General features: G+C 43.6%; 1 protein-coding gene and 1 long non-coding RNA gene across 2 annotated transcripts in view; one reads left to right on the top strand and one right to left on the bottom strand.

Annotated features, from left to right (window-relative positions):
• LOC144220072 (uncharacterized) overlaps positions 1–13,016 on the bottom strand; it is a 32,118-nt gene extending 19,102 nt beyond the window's left edge. Inside the window, exons 1-2 of the long non-coding RNA XR_013331608.1 lie at positions 12,974–13,016; positions 11,855–11,925 (exon numbers count right to left, since the gene is read on the bottom strand). This is a non-coding gene — a long non-coding RNA (uncharacterized LOC144220072). The remainder of the gene's footprint in view (positions 1–11,854; positions 11,926–12,973) is intronic.
• SLC24A3 (solute carrier family 24 member 3) overlaps positions 1–20,952 on the top strand; it is a 491,381-nt gene that overhangs the window by 448,485 nt on the left and 21,944 nt on the right. Inside the window, exons 11-15 of the mRNA XM_077750215.1 lie at positions 1,969–2,129; positions 2,907–3,177; positions 10,049–10,215; positions 13,229–13,343; positions 14,691–14,803. Of these exons, the coding sequence (XP_077606341.1) occupies positions 1,969–2,129; positions 2,907–3,177; positions 10,049–10,215; positions 13,229–13,343; positions 14,691–14,803 (827 nt within the window). The remainder of the gene's footprint in view (positions 1–1,968; positions 2,130–2,906; positions 3,178–10,048; positions 10,216–13,228; positions 13,344–14,690; positions 14,804–20,952) is intronic.

The following is a 20,952-nucleotide window of genomic DNA, read 5'->3' as shown; positions in this document are numbered from 1 at the left end:
AGGAGGAATTAGGAGAGGACTGTAAAAAAGAGAAGACTGGGAGAGGGAGTGTGGTTTGAGGTATTGACTCACATTTTGGCTGTGTGACTGTGAAGTGGGCCATGATTTTCTCTTCTGCAAAATGGGGATGACTTTTTAACAAGTAGAGGAGATAAAGAATGTAAAATACCCCATTTGTGATCATTGTTGTTAGTATACTATTATATCCAAATTCTCTTTCAGGCTACATTATCTCAGTTTCCAAGCTGCAAAATAACATGGCAAATTACCCCCCACTTTTTTCAAAGCAATTCTTATATTCAATACATTCTCATTAAGCAGTTGATATACTAAAAGAACTAAGATAGTGCTCCCTAATAATATTCTTTCTTAGAGGAACACAGAAAATTATCATTTACTTTTGCCTTAGAATGTGGTTTTTTTTTTTGTTTCACTTAATTTCTTTTAACTTTCTCCAAAAAACATGTGGGTTTATTTCTTCTTGGTCCCATATGGTTGCTTTGTAGGAAAAACAAAAAAGAAATTAGAAAATATATGTTATTTTCAAATATATGTCTGAGTTTGAAATCTGTGGGTAATTATTTGAATTTGAAAATCGATTATGTGGGGCACTTGGGTGGCTCATTCGTTGAGCGCCTGGGTTCGGCTCAGGTCATGATCTCACGGTTCGTGGGTTGGAGCCCCATGTTGGGCTCTGTGCTGACAACTCAGAGCCTGGAGCCTGTCTTCGGATCCTATGTCTCCCTCTCTCTCTGACCCTCCCCTGCTCACGCTCTCTCTTTCTCAAAAATAAATAAAACATTACAAAGACATTTTAAAAAAGGAAAATAAAATTGATTATGTGATATACTCTTCTAGTTATGTTTAACAAAAGACTTAAGAGTATTCAGTGCCATCCCACATAAGGATTTAATCTCCTCTCTTCTGGATGGTTTTTAACCATAAAAGGAATACTCTTAGGGAACCAAAAAGAGCTACCTCATATTAGTCAGTGTTTCCAGACATCATTTCATGGTTTAGTGGCTTGGAAAACAGGAGTGAGGACCAGGTGTGTGGCCAGGTACCTGTGAGTGGTGTGCTTATATCACATGTTCACAGAGAGGGAACTTGGGCCTTGGTAAAACTTTTTTATCAGTCCTGTCAACAAATCTTGTGTACCGATTTGGGCCCCGCTGGGCCTTGGCCCTCTGTAATGTGGCCAGCTCAGCCACCTACCCCTGTCTGTCAGCCCTGCTCATAGACTGGGCTACAGCAGTGTGCGCGTTTCTCCACTAAGGCCTGCACTGGGCATTAAAGTCAGTTCTATAGCTTTTAACAGCTCAGGACATTGAACATTGTTGACATTTGAAAGGCATAAAGGGTTACTAAATATTATTGGGATCTTTCCTGTGCCCCAGGACTGATTGGTGGAGAAAAAAATCCTTTGAAGACACAGAGGAATTCTCTTAGGTTATCACTTATTTTTACTGTGCCAGTGAGTGATACTTAAATTGTTTCAGGTCATTTCAAACAAGCTGTATCAGTGAGCCTCATGCAAAGAAGAGTTTGACTCTTCTCTAGAGTCTGCCCACTACAGTTTTCCTTGGATGGATGGCCAGATGGATGAGTGGTTGGATGGTTAGATGGCAGGATGGATGCACGGATGCATGGATAGATGGATGGATGGATGGAAGGATGGATGAAGGAAGGAAGGAAGGAAGGGAGGGAGGCAGGGAGGGAGGGAGGAAGGGAGGGAGGGAGGATGGGTGGGTAGATGGATGAATGGATGGATGATTGGGTAGATGGAAGGAAGGATAGAGGGGTAGATGATAGGATGGATGGACAGATGAATAAATGAGTAGATAGGAGGGAGTGGGGGCGGGAAGGAGGGAGAAGGGGAGAAAAGGAAGGGAAAGAAGACTACATAAATATCTCTTTCCTGCTCCTAGCCTCAATGTTATCTTTACTTTTTGTTTTTAATTTCCCTAGCCAATTTCCACCGCAAAGCGTCTGTGATCATGGTAGATGAGTTGCTGTCAGCCTACCCTCACCAGCTTTCTTTCTCTGAGGCTGGACTTCGAATCATGATCACCAGCCACTTTCCCCCCAAGACCCGCCTCTCCATGGCCAGTCGCATGTTGATCAATGAGGTATCTGGGAAATTCTGTGTTTGCCACTGGACAGGGGTGGGAGACTTTGGGAAGGGGAGGAAGTTTCTCACTCTGAAAACAGAAATACCAAACTCAGCACTGAACACAATAATATTCCTCAGCTATTTCCCAACATCTTTGCTTATGGAGCCAGCTGTACATCCTATTTCTTGCTCTTCCTCCCACGTGTTGAAAGACATGATCAGGCTCACAGTTATATAGAAAAACTCTCCTATCCTCTCTACCTACCTATTTCTTTTCATCTTACATATGGGTAGAACCCTCTGATGTGAACTTCACAAAAGCAGTTGCTAAATCAAGCTTGCCTTACTTTAAAGTAATATAGTCTCTGACCTGAATTTTTCTGTGTATCCCTTTTTCTGAAGTGACAGCCTTATTGATACACTAGTCCAAACACATTTGTGTGGCTTTCTCATATATGGACCAAGTGATTCCTGCAGTCCAGAGAAGAAAGATAATAGTGTAGTGCCCAGGGATCAAGAATGCTGATAGAAAAGAAGGACATGTTGGAGAGATACAATATTTCCTCTAAAGGGATTTTCAAACTCCTGTGGGTCATAACAGGTGAATCCTTCCTCCCAGAAGGAGGTTGTCTGAGTTGCTTATTACTTTGAGGAATCCCTTAAGACTTCACTGAAGAGTCTTCTGGAAGCATCTCCCTATCACAGCCTGAAAAATGTCCTAATAGCTGGTGTTCTAGTTGTAAGGATCTACAGTCCCTCTGACTGTGGTAAGAATGTGACTTTCTCTTTCCAGAGGCAAAGACTCATAAACAGTAGGGCCTATGCCAATGGAGAATCTGAGGTGGCCATCAAAATACCAATTAAGCACACCGTGGAGAATGGGACAGGACCCAGCAGTGGCCCAGACAGAGGCGTGAATGGGACTCGGAGGGATGATGTTGTTGCTGAAGCTGGTAACGAGACAGAGAATGAGAATGAGGACAATGACAACAACGAGAATGATGAAGAGGAAGAGGATGATGAAGATGATGATGAAGGACCATACACACCATTCGACCTCCCCTGTAAGAGGACCTATGTCTGGGCTAGTATTGGGAGCTATTTTAGGGCACTTAGTACATGTCCTTGACTTTGATGATCTTTTTACCATCCAATTCAAAGAACTATCTCTATACACGAATATAGAAATATTTACAGTAACTCCTACCATGGGCAAGACTCTGTTTTAGAGGGTCCAGATGAACAAGATGGCGACACATGATCATTGGCTGAAATGTGGGTTCTTTGATCAAATGTATAATTTTGTTGACACTTTGTGGAGGAAGATCTTCTCTTAGCTGCTCTGTGGGACCTTTTAGTGCTAAGGAGGAAATGCACAGACCCCATGTTGGGGAGACAGCTTGGTGCTCAAGGGAAGAAGCTCTTCACCCACCCATTACATTTGGCTGGGGGAGCTGTCCTGTCAAAGCCAGACTAGGGGAACATGTGCAGCCTTCCCAGTTGGCTTTTGTTCTTCTCACTTCCTACCCCTCACCCACCTTCAGGTCTCTCCTTTCCCATTACCTAAGATGCCACCATAGATACAGACCTAAGCAAAAAGCACCCCAGCTAAATCTCATACAGTGAGACTGGCAGAGGGAATCTCCCTGGTACCTTGAAGGGGAGGGATAAGGCATGTATACTTTTCAGGACCCCAGCCACCAAGGTAGTTGTCCTCTCCTGACTGCTGCCTGACAATGACTTGGCTATTCCAGAGACCTTGTCCTCCTACCCCACCCATTACTGGAATGAGTGGACCAAGTCCAAAGAATTATACCTATTTGCTAGAACTTCTGGCTGCTTCAGGAAAGAATGCCCTGGTCAAGTCTATGAGGCTTAATTAATGTGTGCAACTTCTCCAGGATGTTTGAATATCCAGGAGGACTCTGAATTCTGGGGAAGGATTGCTTGACACACTTGAAAGGCCATTTAATGATGGGATGTGGGTGTGGAGTCTCAGAGTTCTGTGTTATTTTCAGATGCAAGGTGACATCAAGTGAAACTAGGACCAGAGCTGCTCTCCTATGCCCCCTCAGGGTTCCTCAGATCTAAACTTCATCAAATGTTTACCAAAACTAACTAGAGAATACTCACTCAGATCCTATACCCCAAAGTCCTGAACTGCCCAGCCAGAGTTAAATCATTACTTGTTAGAAGATTATCTTGATTGGAAAAAAAAGTATACTGGCTCTTTACCCATTTTGCCACCTTTGGCTATATTTCTTGGCGACCTTCTTCCCTATCAGCCAGGACAAAAGCATTTTAAGGATGAAGTGACCAGGCCCCACTCTTTCTCCCTTATGAACGTTTGTGTTCATTTTCTATTGCTGCATAACAAGTCACCACAAATTTAGTGGCTTAAAACAGCATGGCTGGGTTTCAGACCCTCTGAAGGCCATATTGGGGGTGCAGACAGGGCTTAGTCTTTCCCAGAAACCCTGGGGACAGTCACTCCCAGATACATGCAGACTGTTGGCAAAATCCGGTTCCTTGTGGGTTGTAAGGCTGAGTCCACTTTCCCTGCTGGCTGTCAGCGGGGGGTTGCTCACTGCTCTTGAAGGCCTGGTTTCTTCAAATCAGCAATGGTACTTTGGGTCCTTTGCACACTTCTAATCTCTTGGCCCTCCCTTTCAGCTTTTGTGGGGCCTAGATCAAGCCCAACTGCATAATTTCCCTGTGAGGGAGTCAGTGCTATGACCCAGCAGAGCATAGTCACAGAACTGGTGGGTTGGCCTCCGCAGGTTCTGAGAATCAGGGCATAGACTCTCGGAAGCCTACATCTAAAATTCTGCCCAGCCCAGCCTTTGCTTTCAGAGTTCACCACTGGCAGCCCATAACCAAGCTCTAAAAGTAACTGTTTTGCTAAAGTTTCACTGATGAAAGCTCTCAGGCCAAGTGAAGAGTCTCTAAGGGGCCATGTTGGCCTCCCAAAAGCCCCAAGTGCACCCATCTACCTCACACTAAAGACACATGTGTGACACCAGATAACTGGCTTCCACAACTGAGGCTCATTACTTAGTGGGACAAAGGGGGGCCCTCTTCGGATCACTTGTTTTGTTTTTCTAACCTGAATGGGATAAATGCCAGGCCTAACCCTGAGGTTTCAAGGTGCCTTATAACTGTTGCTCACCTTCCCTCCTCATCTCTGGGCTTAGTTGCAGATGAGGAGGCCTGGGGCTTCCAGCTACATCATCTGGTCTCCTCATATGTTAAGAGATGTGGCTGTAGGCATGGGTTCATGAAGCCCACCTCAGGCCCCTGCACACTTTGGAAGCGCGGACATGAGAGGAGAAACCATGCCTGCCTGGTCCTGCCACTCCTCAGGGTCTCTGCTTCATTCCTGCCCCCCGCCCCTGAGCTTCCAAGACAGTAAGTGGAATCCCAAGGTCTTCACCTTGGCCACCCTTGATAAAATGCAGGCTCTGGTGGGAGGCCCAAGATTCTGCACTTATAACAAGCCCACAGATGACACTGGTGCTGTTTGTCTGTGGGCCATACCCGAGGCAGTGAGGGGTAGCACCCTGGAGTCACACCGGTGATCTGTACAGTTCCCCTGAGCCTTAGGGAAGCCTCATTCAGAGCCAGGGTCTGCCTTTGACATGGAGAGTGGGGAGATTGTCCAACTTTTATCCTCTGTCCCCTTGCACCAACTGAGGCCAAACTTCATTCCTGGACTCAGGAACTTGCATCGGAGGCTAGGGGACTGAGTCTCCAGCAGGCCCTGCCTTGGGCAGGGAGACCTCTTCAAGCAGTGCGGCCAACAGAGGCCACTCAAGGAGCTGGGAGGACTCAGTCTGGGGAGCCCCACATCCGGTTCCTCTGCACTAAGTTCCTTTGGCCTGAAAAAGATCTGGCCACACGGTGGGGACATTTTCCCCTCTCACAGTAATGTAGGGGCGTGGGCTGTCTGTGTTCCTGTCACAACTGTAGGGCTTTCTTCTCTCCAGAACTTGACTATAATGAGCAGTTACAATTAGTAATTAAGAAATTATGTGGAAATATGTAAATATAGGCATATCTATGATGTCTGTATGTGTGCACTCATACATTGTGTGTGCATATATGTATGCATACACAAATACAAGTATGTGCATATATGTGCAGTGTGCACATGTTGATATAATGTATACATCTAATGTGTTTATTCATATATAATATACATTTGTATACTGTCTTGTATGCTTATATGATATATGCACAGATATTAACATACCTGTGTTTTTATATGTGCATATAATATGTGTATAGGCTAAGTTCATATCGTATATATGTTTTATATACACCTATGCACAGTATATGTCTATGTGCATATATATACATATACATTGCACATATATTCTTATCTCTTGCATGAAGAAAACCTTACTGTTGACTGGCAAAAATAGAAATGTTTACATGTGTACATAGGCAGACATACTTCCACAGAAAAAAGACTGAATAGAAGTACACTGAAATTTGAGTATATTTATCATAAGTGGAATTCTTGTTTAAACTTTTCTAGATTTTCCATTCTAAAACAGTGTACATTTTTCTTGCCTGTATAATTAGAACAAATTGATATATTTAATCTAGGCCTATAATGATGAGCAATGATTTTTTTCTTCTCAATAGAATTAAGCTTCTTTAAAATGTCAATAAGGAATATAACTTAAGAACAGGTCCTTTGTGGGGCACCTGGGTGCCTCAGTTGGTTAAGTGTCTGACTTTGGCTTAGGCCATGATCTCACAGTCTGTGGATTCGAGCCTTGCATCAGGTTTTGTACTGACAGCTCAGAGCCTGGAGCCGCTTCAGATTCTGTGTCTCCCTCTCTCTCTGACCCTCCCACACTCGCTCTCTGTCTCTGTCTCTCAAAATAAAGACCAAAAAATTAAAACAAAAAAACAAAATAACAGATCCTTTGCTCTTTGGAGCCAAGTCACACTCAAAGGGATGCTGTAATGCTCAGAGTCCCCGCTTCATGTCCCCTGGCTGACTTCCGAGAAATCACATAATCACTGGCACATCGGGTTCATGCACAGAGAGTTTTGTTTTCTTCATTCATGGCTATAGCCTCAAAACCCAAAGCGGCACCTGGCACACTCTGGCAGAGGGGCTTTCAATAAATATTTGTTAAATGAAGGAATAAACCTATCCCTGGAGGGTTCTGTTTGCACCACATAGCAATGCATGAAAAGATGGGGAAATATCCAGAAATACTGTTGATGCAAGAGGAAAGGAAGCCATTTTTACCTTTTTATTTAGAAGTGGAAATTTAAGCCAGCTGAGAATGCACATGCATTAACATCACTGTGTTTATATGTGCATATAATATACATAGTGGTTAAATTCTTATGGCATATATGAAATTATTTACACCTATGCAGAGTATAAGTTGTACATATATTCTTATCCCTTGCATGAAGAAAGCCTTATCATTGACTAACAGAAATAGAAACATTTACATGTGGATGTAGGGAAACACACTTTCACAAGAAAAAAGGCTGAAAAGAATACTCCAAAATATAAGAATGTTTCTTATCTGACTGCTCCTGCTCCTCAAAATCCCTTAAAAAGCACATTTCTCTATCACTTGGTTTGCTTAGGAGCTGTTTTAGTTACATTACATTCTTGATTATACTGACAGATTCTTTTCTTTTTTTTTAATGTTTATTCATTTTTAAGAGACAGAGATAGAGCATGAGCAGGGGAGAGGCAGAAAGAGAGGGAGACACAGAATCTGAAGCAGGCTCCAGGCTCTGAGCTGTCAGTACAGAGCCCAATTCAGGGCTCGAACACACGAGCTGTGAGATCATGAGACCTGAGCCAAAGTCAGACGCATAACCAACTGAGCCACCCAGGCACCCCATACTGATTGAATTTCTACTGTATATTTGTTCCTGTTACAGTAGAGCCATAATTCACATAAAGCATCTATATCATGAAACAGAAAACTGTTTTCTATATATAAGGCCCCCCAGAGTCAAGACAGAATTTTCTAAAGCAGCCGAGAGGAGAAAACTCAAGATTCATTGGTGCTAACATGCACTGCTTGCAGCTGTACGTAATATCATTTTCTAAGCTCCTACACTCATAAGTTCCGATTTCTTTTTTTGTTTGTTTAATTTTCTGAAGAATTTCTGAAGGATGACAGAGCCAGAGGGCAGTCATTCCTCTTCCCATTGGTGTATTTCTTTGTAACTTTGATGGAGTGTGCATATTTCAAACTGCACCGAGTCTCTCTGTGTGGGGGCCTCAAGAAGACTAGAAGGCCAGTGAGGGGGTCCCCGGAGCCCCAGATATGTAAGTGACATCACCACATTACAGGATTTAGCAGCATGCAGAACCCCAGGATGCCTTTGGGATCCAAGGGTCTGACTATGTTCTAGATTCTACAGCATTTTTAAAACTGCTCACAAAAATCCTCCAACGGCTTTCTTGCTTTGAAATCTGGCCAAACAGTCCCTAGTGTCTGTGGCATTTGTCCCCATCCTGTAGCAGCTAACTGGGAAAGTGCTGGATTCCACTATAAAGTTACAAAATAAATTTCATTTAGCACTTTATTAATCATCGTTCAAAGTATCATTTTAAAAATACCTCCTTAACTCTGGTGGGAATATAAAATGGGATGATCATTTTTGGAAGACTGCTCTACAGTTTCATACAAAGTTAGAAAAAACACTCACCCTCTGACTCAGCAATTCTATTCCTGGGTCTTCACCAAAGAGAGATAAAAACATGCCCATAGAAAAAAGTATACAAGAATGCTCATGGACACTTCAGTTGTAATACCTGAGAACTGGCAACAATCCCAAAGTCCCATCCACAGGAGAATGGATAATAAGTTGTGTATCCATAGGATAGAAGGCTATACAGCAATCTAAGTGGAATGAATTCCTGACACACAAATGAATCTCAAAACGCATGTTGACTAAAATCACACACCATATGATTTTCCTTACTTGAAGGTGGACAACATGAAAAACTAAACTATGGTGGCAACGGGTGGAAGACAGACTGGAAAGAGGCTCAGGGAACTTTCTGGAAGGTGGACGTGTTCCATTGGAAAAGGGAATGTATACAATGCATTTCTTACCAAAGGTGTTAGGAGTTAAGCAGGATTATAACAAAGGCCAAATGAGAACTGATATGTTTGTCAAATCTGAGGCGACAAGGGATTCATGGCAATAGAGTCACCAAAATAAGCATTTATGGGTATCTCTGAAACACCGTGCTCAGACAACACAGAGATGATAGGATCAGGTCATCACTGGTCAATCCATCACCTTGTTCCTGGCAGCAGGTATTTAGAGAGACAGAAATCAATGACTAATTTGCAAATTCGTATCAGCTTGAGATACAAACACCCAAGCAGTGTTTTGACAACTTTGAGAGCTTTCAAATCTTTCAAGATTTCAGTGAGTTGACAATGTTGAGCTATTCCACTAGATGGCGCTGTGACCACTGACACTTTATAATCTGTAAAGATTTTGTTATCTAACCATGGGGAGAACAGACCCCAGGCTGACTGCTGGTCTTCCTGCCTCCCCTCCCCCACCTTCACCCACACCCCCCACACTCCCCTCCCTTTGTGTCTGAGAATCTTCCTCGTCCTTTCCCACCTGGCCCCATTTACCAAACCATCTCCCCCACCCTGTGTACTCAGAAGTATCTATCATTTGGGTGCCTAACTAGCAGGTGAGCAGTTCATAACTTTTTTTTATTCTACTGGGTTTTGTACACCAGGTTTCATTGCTGGTGGAAGACATTTGTGTCTTTTATGAAAAGAACAACATAATAAGTTTTATTTCCCAGGCCATCAATTAGGCTGTAAATGTCTGGGGCAAGCAGCATGGAGGGCTGGTAAAACAGAGAGAGGAAGTTAACTAATTTCTTTTTTGCCTTTTTTATCCTCTTAGCTGGAAAACTGGAAACAGTGAAGTGGGCATTCACCTGGCCACTGAGTTTTGTTTTATACTTCACTGTACCCAACTGCAACAAGCCACGCTGGGAAAAATGGTTCATGGTGACATTTGCTTCCTCCACGTTATGGATTGCAGCCTTCTCCTACATGATGGTGTGGATGGTGAGTGGAGTCAGGACCCCGCAGCATTGCTAGATCTCTTTAGAGGGAAGAATACGCTCAATCAAAGGGGAATAGGGAGTGCAGTTTCGGCCCAGTAACTGCATCAGTCAGCTATTACCTTAATAAGCTGCCTAACAAACCACCCCTAAACTCAGTGGTTTAGAATCACAAGAATTTATCCTTCTGCTCACGTATCTGCAGGTTGACTGTGGTTTGAGTCACCGTAGCAGGCGATGACTGAGCAGTTCTGCTTCCAGCTACAGCATGGTTACATTTGGTTCAAGCTGTGGGTGGGTTTCATGTCTACCCCATGTTTGCTCATTTTCCTTGGGACCGTGGCTACCCAGGGAATGTCCTTCTCATAATGGATCATTGGAATGCTAGAGGACTGGTGGAAACATGAAGGTGCCTCCTAGGGCCTTGGCTGGTGACTTGTGCCCAACATCAATGGGAGTGGGGAGAATATACTCCGCCTTTAGCAGGAAGGACAGTGCTCACTTCGGCAGCACATATACTAGCAGGAAGGACAGCAGAGCCACAGGCAAAGGGCGTGAAGGAAAGGCCTGAAGAATTGGGGAGTAATAATCCCATCTGTCACAGTCACTTCCCCTAATTTTCAGTTTTGTCAACCAGTAAATAAGGTCATTAGACCTGGTGACCACTCAAGGGTCCCTTTTGAAGCTAAAACAATGATTCAAGTACTGGCATTGGTTGTGCGGTTATGGCTCAAAAGAGCCTCTGCCCCAAAGCCATTTTAAGGAAACACAACCATCCCAAATGCATTGCCCATTTACAACTCCGCTTTTTAACTGGGGAGCAAACCTAGTCCAGTCAAAGTGGAGTTAGGCAGAAATGAAAAGCTGTTCAAATCTAAATTAATCTGGGTTAAGAGTTGGACAGAAATGTAATATAAATTCTGGAGAATTAAACCCAAGAGCTAAAAAAGGGTTCTGAAGAGATCATTTCAGAAATCATCGCAAATTTGTAAACCTGACAGTTAACTCACAAATTATCCTTTGCCTTCAACATCAACAATTTTTTTTAATGTTTATTTACTTTTGAGCGAGAGAAAGAGACAGAATGTGAGCAGGCAAGGGGCAGAGAGAGGGAGACACAGAATCCAAAGCAGGCCTAAAGCAGGCCCAAAGCAAGCCCTAAATAGGCTTCAGGCTCTGAGCTGTCGACACAGCCCAAGGCAGGGCTCCAACTCAGGAACCAAGATATCATGACCTGAGCTGAAGTCAAACACTTAACTGACTAAGCCACCCAGACGCCCCTACAGATGTTTTTCAACCCAAATCTGGTAGGGTTTCTCCTCCATCCAGGAATCATTGATTCTTTTATTTGACATATTTTTTGGGTGCCATCTCTGTTCCAGGTTTGAGGAATAGTTTTGGTGTTTCTAACCTTCACGTGCAGGCTGGTTTTCCCAGGTCCACCCACCTACAAGCCTACCAAGTGGCCTGGGGCCCCCCCCGCCGTTTTCCTCCTTCCACCCTGCTGAAGGTTCTCAGTCCTGGGAAATGGCCGAGAGTAAGGGAGAACACAAAGAGAAATATGAGACTTGGTCCCAGCCACCTGGAGAATCGGTTCCCCAAACTCCAGACAAAACCACAAGCATAGTAATAATAACACTCACAAGAGCAGGAACTCCAGCTCTGTTCCAGGCCAGATACCACCGAGCCAAACCGGATTCCTGCAGGGACCCAGCTGAGGGATAAGAAGGGAGAAACACACTTTGGCCAGCTCCATTTCACAAAAGGCTCCTGGGAACAAGTGCATCTCACTTTCCTCCCTGGAGGGTGAGAGGCAGAAAGCCCGACACCTTCCCCAAATCAGTTCTGCACGGAATGGAAATGAAGTGCATTTTCTGATTTGAGAGGGGGAAGCCAGGTACCCCAGCAGGTTTAACATCCCGCAAACCTTTGGATGGGGAAGGAGCGACTGTGACCTTTGGAGTCAAGTCAGGGATAGGTGTCTCTTACAGTGGGGTGGAGAGGCGGGGGAGAGCTGAAAAGAGAGTGCGCTATTTACAACACATGGTTTGTGTTTCTCTTAATTTTCTAGAAAGCGAAGGCACTCAGGTGGCATACTAAAATGACCTAATCATCTCTGCTCCTGCAGGTTGACCACTCCTTACGCCAGCATATGGGGAATTGCTTTCTTTTTCCAGTTACCTCCATTTAACCGATGGCCCCTCAACAGCTAGTCTCTCCAACTGCCTGCCTCTCTTATTTCCCCACTCCAGGAAATCAGGTGCCAAGAATGGGCTCATTTGCATAATGCAAGCACTGCCTGGGTAGCACCTGTTTCTGCCTTCTGGCTTAACCCTTTCTATGCAAATGCTGATGGCTGCCTGTGCAGAGGAGCCTGTCCCCATAAAGCGCCCCCTCTCACTGACCAGCACAAGTGCCTTGAGCAGGGCCTCCGCTCCTATCTGAAGAGTGGAGGTAATCTAGCACCTACCCTGTAGGGTTGTTGTGAGACTTTATTAAGTTAAAACCCATGAACATCACTTAGCACGGTGCCTGAGTACTAAATCAACATAAGCAAGTATAGTGTGGACAATTTTCCCAAGCTTTAAGTTCTTGTGAGTTATAGTTGTGCAGCTCTGAGCTCAGATACTCAAATTGCCAGCACAAGATGGCGGTCATCCATTCTGGATTTCTTTCCCAAGACCATCCTAAATTCAAATATTCTGTCCCAGTATCACCTTTTGCCAGAAACTGTTTCTCCTGTCTTAGGACGGCTGCCTCACCTGAAAGGAACATGTATAAAATGCCAGTCTTTGGTTGGAAAACTTGGGCTCCATCATTGCACCCTGGTCTCCTGACCTGTAGTCCTGGTCTGCTCCATGCAATGTTCTTTACCCTTTTCACTGATACAGAAAGCAGACATTACTCCCTGGCAGACTAGCCAATCTGCAACCTTTTCTGTTTGCTGGGCAGAGGATCCACGAGCGGGCTGGGCTGGCACAGGCCCCCTGCTCACCACCTCTTCCTGCCTCATCCAGGTCACAATCATTGGCTACACACTGGGGATTCCTGATGTCATCATGGGGATCACCTTCCTGGCAGCTGGAACCAGTGTGCCCGACTGCATGGCCAGCCTCATCGTGGCCAGACAAGGTGAGGCCTCCAGTTAGATGGGGGCAGGGATGGGGGAGGAAGGAAGGCTTCCCTGTAGGCAGGGAGAGCTTTGGGGCACCCGCATAGCAGTTACCAGGGTGATGGGTGACTCAGTGCTGTGTTGGTCAAAAAGCTAACTGGCATCAAAATAACAGGGAAATAAGCCGGAAGATCTACCCTTAAGAAAGGTAGAGATGTTTTCTAGGTAACACCCAGATCCCCTTCTGAAGGTTGTATTACCGTCCTTCTATTATTAAAAATAGTAATAAATGTAATGATAGCTAACCTTTGCTGAGTGCCACACACCGAGCAAAGCAGTTTGGGTATGTTATCTTATTTAATTTAAACAATTACATGGAGTAGGGAAGATCATACCCCCATTTTATGGATTAGGGAAACTGAAGCTTAGAGAAGACAAACCCATAACCTAAGGTCTGCTGAGCTGCAGTACCCTTGACAGTGGTGGTTGCCACAGGTCAGTCATCAGACTACGGCAGTCCCTCCCCTCCTTCAAAGCCAAGCTCACAGGTGGACGCTCCTTCCAGATGGCCATGCCCTTCCCTGGCACCCACTCTAATTTATATGCCTGGTTTGTTTTTAACAAACACAATGTGCAGCTATAACACTTAGCGTAGTATCCCCTAGAAGTAATCAGGAAATTTTACTGGTTACATTCATTCATTAATTCATTCATTTAGAGAGACAGAGAGAGCATGAGTGAGGGAGAGGCAGAGAGAAGGAAAGAGAATCACAAGCAGTCTCCACACTGTCAGCATACAGAGTCCAACATGGGGCTCAAACTCACAAAACCATGATATCATGACCTGAGCAGAAATCAGGACTTGGACGCTTAACCGACTGAGCCACCCAGGTGCTCCACATTATTTTTCTTAATAGTGCTCAATTATTTAGAAGAATTGAGAACAGTGTAGCGAAGTTGGGATATGGTACTAAAATATATGGGTTGGTGAGCTCATGAGAGGTTTAACAGAACTGTCAAGTTTATTCCTTTGCATAAAGGTGTTTCAGAATCCTTAGAACTATATTTGGTATTTGGAATCATTCACATTTAGCCATGATCATGTTTGAAGTAAAAATCAAGAGCTCAGTAGAATGTGTATCTCATTCTATTCCATTCTTTTGTATTCCATTCCAGTCTACTGAAGATACATATACTACTGAAAATACAGGTGATGGTCTGGGAAGGGATTCACCTAGCAAATGAGCTAGCAGACCTACCAGCTAAGTCTCTGGCTCTCGGACCAAAGGGTTGAGAGAGTCCCTCGGGGGTTCCCTGTACTGCCCTGAGATCTCCATTCTAACCCAAGTAACCTCTTATCCTTGCAGGCATGGGAGACATGGCTGTGTCCAACTCCATTGGGAGCAACGTGTTTGATATCCTCATTGGCCTTGGTCTCCCATGGGCCTTGCAGACCCTGGCTGTGGATTATGGATCCTATGTAAGTGGGTTTTCTACACAGACACTGTTTTCAGAGCAAAGGAGATGCAATATTACTAATGTTGAGGGGCAAACAAACTCCTTCTTATCCAAGTCTTTCCAAAGTCAGGCTTGTGGGCACATTCAGCATTCAAGAACAGAGCTGGCAAACTTTTTCTGTAAAGGGCCAGATGGTGACACATCAGGCTTTGAGGATCAGACGGTCTCTGTCACAACTATCCACCCCTGCTCCTGTAGCCTGAAAGCAGCCAGAGACTATGTGCAAATGAATGAGTGTGGCTGTGTCAATAAAACTTTATGTATAGAAACTGAAATTTGAATTCCATACAATTTTTATATGTCAGGACATAGAATCTATGATTCTTTGCATTTTTTTTCAATCACTGAAAAACATAAAATCATTCTTAACTTATCGGCTATGTGAAAACAGGAGGTGGGCCAGATTTGGCCCCTAGGCTATCATACAATACCCCTGTCTGGTATATTTGCTTTATAGGCAAAATGATTTCATTCGCGAAGGAAGGGACACAAAATATAACAGGCCCTTTCTGCCAGGGATCTGGCAATAGTCAGACCCAAGGTGATGGCCTCCGTGTTGTTTCTCAAGGCTGAGCTGATTATGACCTTAGGTAGATTTGCAGGTGATTGACCCAGATGGTCTGGCTCTCTTTCCCAATCTCTTAAAATGTTCCCCCTCTGATAATGGCACCCCTGTCCTAGACACTGTCTGAGGACTCAGGGAGAAACTACAGTTCAATACTTTTGCTTAGATGCAGGAAGAAAAGGATAGCATGCCCCCAAAGTGTTTACACCCAACCCAGTGCTGAGTGCTTCTCTCAGTGTGTTACTGAGTGTTACCTTAGTCTAGCTGCAAAATTTGTTAAGTAACTGTATATCCTGCAGAAAATATTGTGGCTCATATCCAATGAGAGTTGTTTTCAAAGTTGTTTGATAAATGGTAGTTTGAACTAGGGAAACTACCAGTGTCCTGCCAGTTCCAATGAAATCAAAATTCATACAGAAAGTCCATGTGGTTTTGGGTTCATGTGAAGTTTGGTGTTGACTGAGAGGTTTCACCAGAGAGTAAAGATAAGCACAAAGGAATGGAAAGAGGCAGAATATGTTCTAAGGAGTGACAAATTTCATTTGTCAATGAAATTGGGTAATGACATGGTGAGAGGGGCCACATTGCCTTGCGGGGAAGCTGGCTTTAGAGATGAGATCTAAATAACTAGAGAGGGCCAGCCATGGGGAAATTGGAGCAGGACAGAGCATTCCAGGCAAAAGGAGCAGTCAGTGCAAAGGTCCTGAGGCAGAGATGGATTTGGCATGTTGGAGAATGGCATGCTTTTTCGACAACATGAGTTTTAATCCTGGGCCTGAAGCCCAGGAATAAGGACCACTGAGCCTTGGCTAATTGTAATGTAAACAGATATATGTCCACCAGAAAGACCAATTCTTCAATAGCCCCCAGCAGTGCACCCTAAACATCATACTTCCCAAGCTACCTGCCGCCTCTGACATTGCATAAAGCCAAGCTAGCACCCCTCAGAGTCCCTGTCCCTGAAGATGCCCTACATTTCCCTTCCTGCCTAAGATGCACACACCCTGTCACTTGTCCCATTTGAAATAATGTCCTTTCTTCCAGGGGTGTCTCTATTGCCACTTTGTTCAGGATTCCATTCTGGACCCCATCACAAAATGGGATCTCTGCACACCTTTTGTTTTTATCTCACTCATGGCCCTTGAACTTGTTTCATCTTACTCCATGTTAAGTGATGCAAGTAGGAGACACTGAAGAAATGTCATCTAGATTGGCCCCTGAAAGGACATCATTCATTGGGTGGTCATAGGATTACAGACAATCTTTATAAGATTTTTATGAGTGACACTGTTGTCAGTCAGGCACTGATGAAGGGACTCACATCAACCAAATTCACAAGAGTTTGATGGATATGCTAGAATGTCAACAGATGGTAGTAAGATATACACGTGCAAGATAGAAAACATACTTATTCTGGACTATTTGTGTTCTGTTTTCCTATGTGAAGACCTTAATGTGGGAGATGTTTTGGGTTTTGGTTTTGGTTTTTTGCGTTTCTTTTTTTCCCTTAGATTTATTTATTTATTTTGAGAGAGAGAGCTTGTGTGCATGCATGCAATGGTGAGGGGCAGAGTGAGGCAGGGAGAGAGAATATTGAGCAGACTCCATGCTGTCAAAACAGAGCCCAACACAGGGCTCGATCTCCAGAACTGTGAGATCATGACCTGAACCAAAATCAAGAGTCAGATGCTTAACTGGACTGAGCCACCCAGGACCCTCTGTTTGTTTCTTTTTTTTAATATATTTTTTTAAATTTTATTTATTTCTAGGAGAGAGAGAGAGAGACAGCGTGAGCAGGGGAGGGTCAGAGAGAGAGGGAGTCACAGACTGAAACAGGCTCCAGGCTCTGAGCTGGCAGTCCGCACAGAGCCCGACGCGGGGCTCGAACCCACGAACCGCGAGATCGTGACCTAAGCGAAAGTCGGACGCTTAACCGACTAAGCCACCCAGGCACCCCATGTTTGTTTCTTTTTTTTTAAATTGAAGTGTAGTTGACGCACAATGTTACATTAGTTTCTGATGTGCAAAGTAGTGATTTGACAAATCTGTATGTTATGCTGTGCTCATCACAAGTGTAGTGACCATACAACACTATGACAATACCAGTGACTATATTCTCTTATGCTGTACTTTTCATCCCTATGACTTCTTCATTCCATAACTAGAGCCTGTACCTCCATTGGTTGGGAGGTATTTGGGGAGCCCCATGACTACCCACAAGTTCACTGACTCACCAAGAGTATTCACAGGACTCAGTAGCAGGATTTAATCCTGGCCAAGGTTTATTATAGCAAAGGAAATGGAGTAAAAGCAGCAGAAAAGTGAAATGCATCAGCAGAAATCCAGAGAGGTCAGATGCAGGCTCCTGCAAAACTCAGAATTCTAGCATAGACATGAGATATACACCATAAAGCTTGCATGCCCCATTGCTTTTGGAGCACAAAACAACATCATTCATCAGTAACACAAAGAATATTCCAAAGGCCACGTTCTTTGGGGATTGGCTGAGGATCCATCATCATTCTAGGTGGGCTACCCTAGAGGCATGCAAGGATTAAGTTACCAGACCTGCTGCATTAACACATTCTGTATAGAAGATCAAATTAGAATTTATATGTTAGATATGTATCACTACTACTATATCACAAACACCCCCAACATTTCACTGGGGCAGCCCAACAAATGTTGATTTCTTCCTCCAAATCCCTTGCAGATATTTCCATCCTAGCAGCTCCTATGGCTCTTTAGACAGAGACTCAGACTAGGGCTGATTTCCATCCTGTGGTTCTACCATCTTGGAGTCCTTCTCTGATAGACACACAGAAACAGAGAAAGCAAGGGCATGGAAGATTATGCATATGGTTTTGTGATGAGAACTGAAGATCATATATGTCCTCTCTGCTCCCACCCATTGTCCAAATAAGTCAAACATTCCCACATAAATGCAAGAAGGATCCAGGATACTCGGTTAGCTGTGCACCCCGGAAGGAGAGGCAATGAAGATGTCAATGGACACTAGCAGGCTCTAAAGTCTGGAGTGTCTGGTTGTAAGTGGGAGCCAAACAAGAAAGAGGGTATGGTGGATAACCTTTTATGGGACCTGTTGAGTTGCTATTGTCTGAGGCATCAACCCGTATCATAGGGCTCTTCTTTCTGTCATGAGAACCACCCTGGGGCTCACCAACCAACCCTGCCTCTTTCAGCTCCTTTTTCTGAGTCATATGTGGTCCCTGCAGCTCCCCGTTAATCCATTTTTCCTGTAACCAAGTTGAGAACACTATTATTGATTATATTGAATCTCTCTCATTAAAGTAGCTTCCTTAAAATACAAGTCACCTTGCTTCTGTTTTGCCATTCCTCAGATAATCTCCTGGGTTTTTCTACAATCAAGTCAGCTTAACTTGACTTTGTTTTTCCTTTTTTTCTGATTATAAAAATGGTGCATGTTCTTCATCAAAAATTAGAGAAACCAATTAGAGAAAACTCTGGAGCAGTGTCTGCTCAATAGAACTTTCTATAATGATGGAGGTGTTCTATGTTGTACTGTCAAATATAATCAGATTTTTTTAAGAACTTGAAATGTGGCTTATTCAAGTGAAGACTTGGAGTTTTTTGTTTTTGTTTTATTTTAATTAATTTCAATTTATACAGCCACATATGGCTTGTGGCTGCCTGTGAGACTGCAGGTTCAGAGGATAAGATAAAAATCATGCATAATTCAATCCATAACTATCAGTTCTTAATATTTCAGCATGTTTTCCTTTCTGTATTGGTTTACATAGTTGAAACTTCACTGTACAGTTATGTGCATTGCTTTTTATACTTCTTGTTATATCAAACACTTTTCCTTAAAATCTCACTAGAAACATCATCTTTAAAGACAACCTCATATTCTTTAGTTACACCAAAATTTCTTTAGCCATGCTGCTGTTAGACACATCTTGCTTCAAGATTTTCACTGTTATAAATAATGATGCAACACACATCTTTGTGCATCACTCTTATAAATTCTAGACATCTAAAAAAAACTATACATAAAACTTGTATTTACATTTGAGGCTATTTTCCCAAATGATTCTTTTTTTTTTTAAACAGGCTTTACTCTGACATTCTGAAAAAAAAACTCTACATAAAACTGGTATTTACATTTGAGGCTATTTTCCAAAAAATTCTTTTTTTTTTTTTAAAACAGGCTTTACACTGACATTCTAACCAGACGAAGCTGCATGAGGGTGAGCTTCCTCATGGCACACAGTATGGGGCATGTACATACTTGAGCCATGACAAGAGTGTTAAATGTAATGGGAACAGCACAGCCTAACTTGCTTCAAAGTACTACTCAAGACCCTCTATCATTACTCAGTCATACCCAGTCTTGGGTGTTTCCCTCCCTCCACAGGCTCTCGCTTTGCTAAATGCAATGCCCTGTCTCTCATTTCCTGGTCATCTTTAGATCCTGTCTTCACCAGCACCCTGGACTCTGCCTGGCTTCTGTACACCTTAACCCAGCTTACAGCACTGGTTGTGGATCTGTTGAGTTCACCAGCAGATCCACCTGGTGTATTCCTCTGTTTCATTTCCCCACTTATCAAAGTTACAAAGAAGTAAAATTCAGACCTGTGTGAATTTCAGTTACTTTTTGTTTCTTCTGGTGAAGACCAGAGAATAGTGACTATGAGCAGGCAGCAAGGGGCGCCAGGGTGACTCAGGAAGTTGAGCAGCCAACTTTGGCTCAGGCCATGATCTCGTGGTTCATGAGTTCAAGCCCCACATCAGGCTCACTGCTGTCAGCATGGAGCCCACTTTAGATCCCCTGTCCCCTTCTGTCTCTGCCCCTCCCCTGTTGGCACTCTCCCTTAAATAAATAAATAAAACATTTAAAAAAGAAAGCAGGCAGCAAAAAGATGAAAAGAAACGGTGCTCTAAATAACCTGGAAAACTGATTCATAAATAATAGACTCTTACCATATGGACTCTCTCCAGGGAGGGATTGACAGACAGGAGCTGGAGATGCAAATCCTTCCAGTGTACCAGAGATCCATTGTGTTTATTTTTTTCTTTACTGTGGTTAGAACAGGTATAATCATATAACGTGAAATCAAATCCTTTCAAAAAACAACAACAACAACTCAAAATTCATCCTGTAAATAATCCAGCTCCTCCCCCACAGCTTTGAAATCTCCCTGACTGAACATGGATATCAGGCCTGAAATCCCAGCTTAGCAAGGCACAGTGACTGCCATAAATGAGCCCCAGTGATCTGCCCTCCTTTCCTGTCCTTTGGAAATTCTCCCAACATTCTTCAGAGAACAGAAAATTAAACACCCACAGTCATGAAAACATATGCTTTTCAGGTCCCTGACTTTAGTGACAGGGTGACTTAATGAAGACAAAATTCAGGCACTTTTAGATGTTTGGCCCAAATTCATGTTTTCCATCTGTACATGACATAATTGGGTCGCTCTGGTCATTCTGCTGGGATTGTGCACATCTAATCCTGTGGTTGAAGTTCACCCTTAACTGAAGTGGAGGGAGAAAGATAGGAG

This window comes from Crocuta crocuta, unplaced genomic scaffold (genome assembly GCF_008692635.1).
Source record: "Crocuta crocuta isolate KB4526 unplaced genomic scaffold, BGI_CrCroc_1.0 scaffold209, whole genome shotgun sequence".
In the NCBI taxonomy this organism is placed as follows: domain Eukaryota; kingdom Metazoa; phylum Chordata; class Mammalia; order Carnivora; family Hyaenidae; genus Crocuta; species Crocuta crocuta.
Note: the sequence above shows the minus strand (reverse complement) of the source record. Positions and strands in the feature narration are given on the sequence as shown.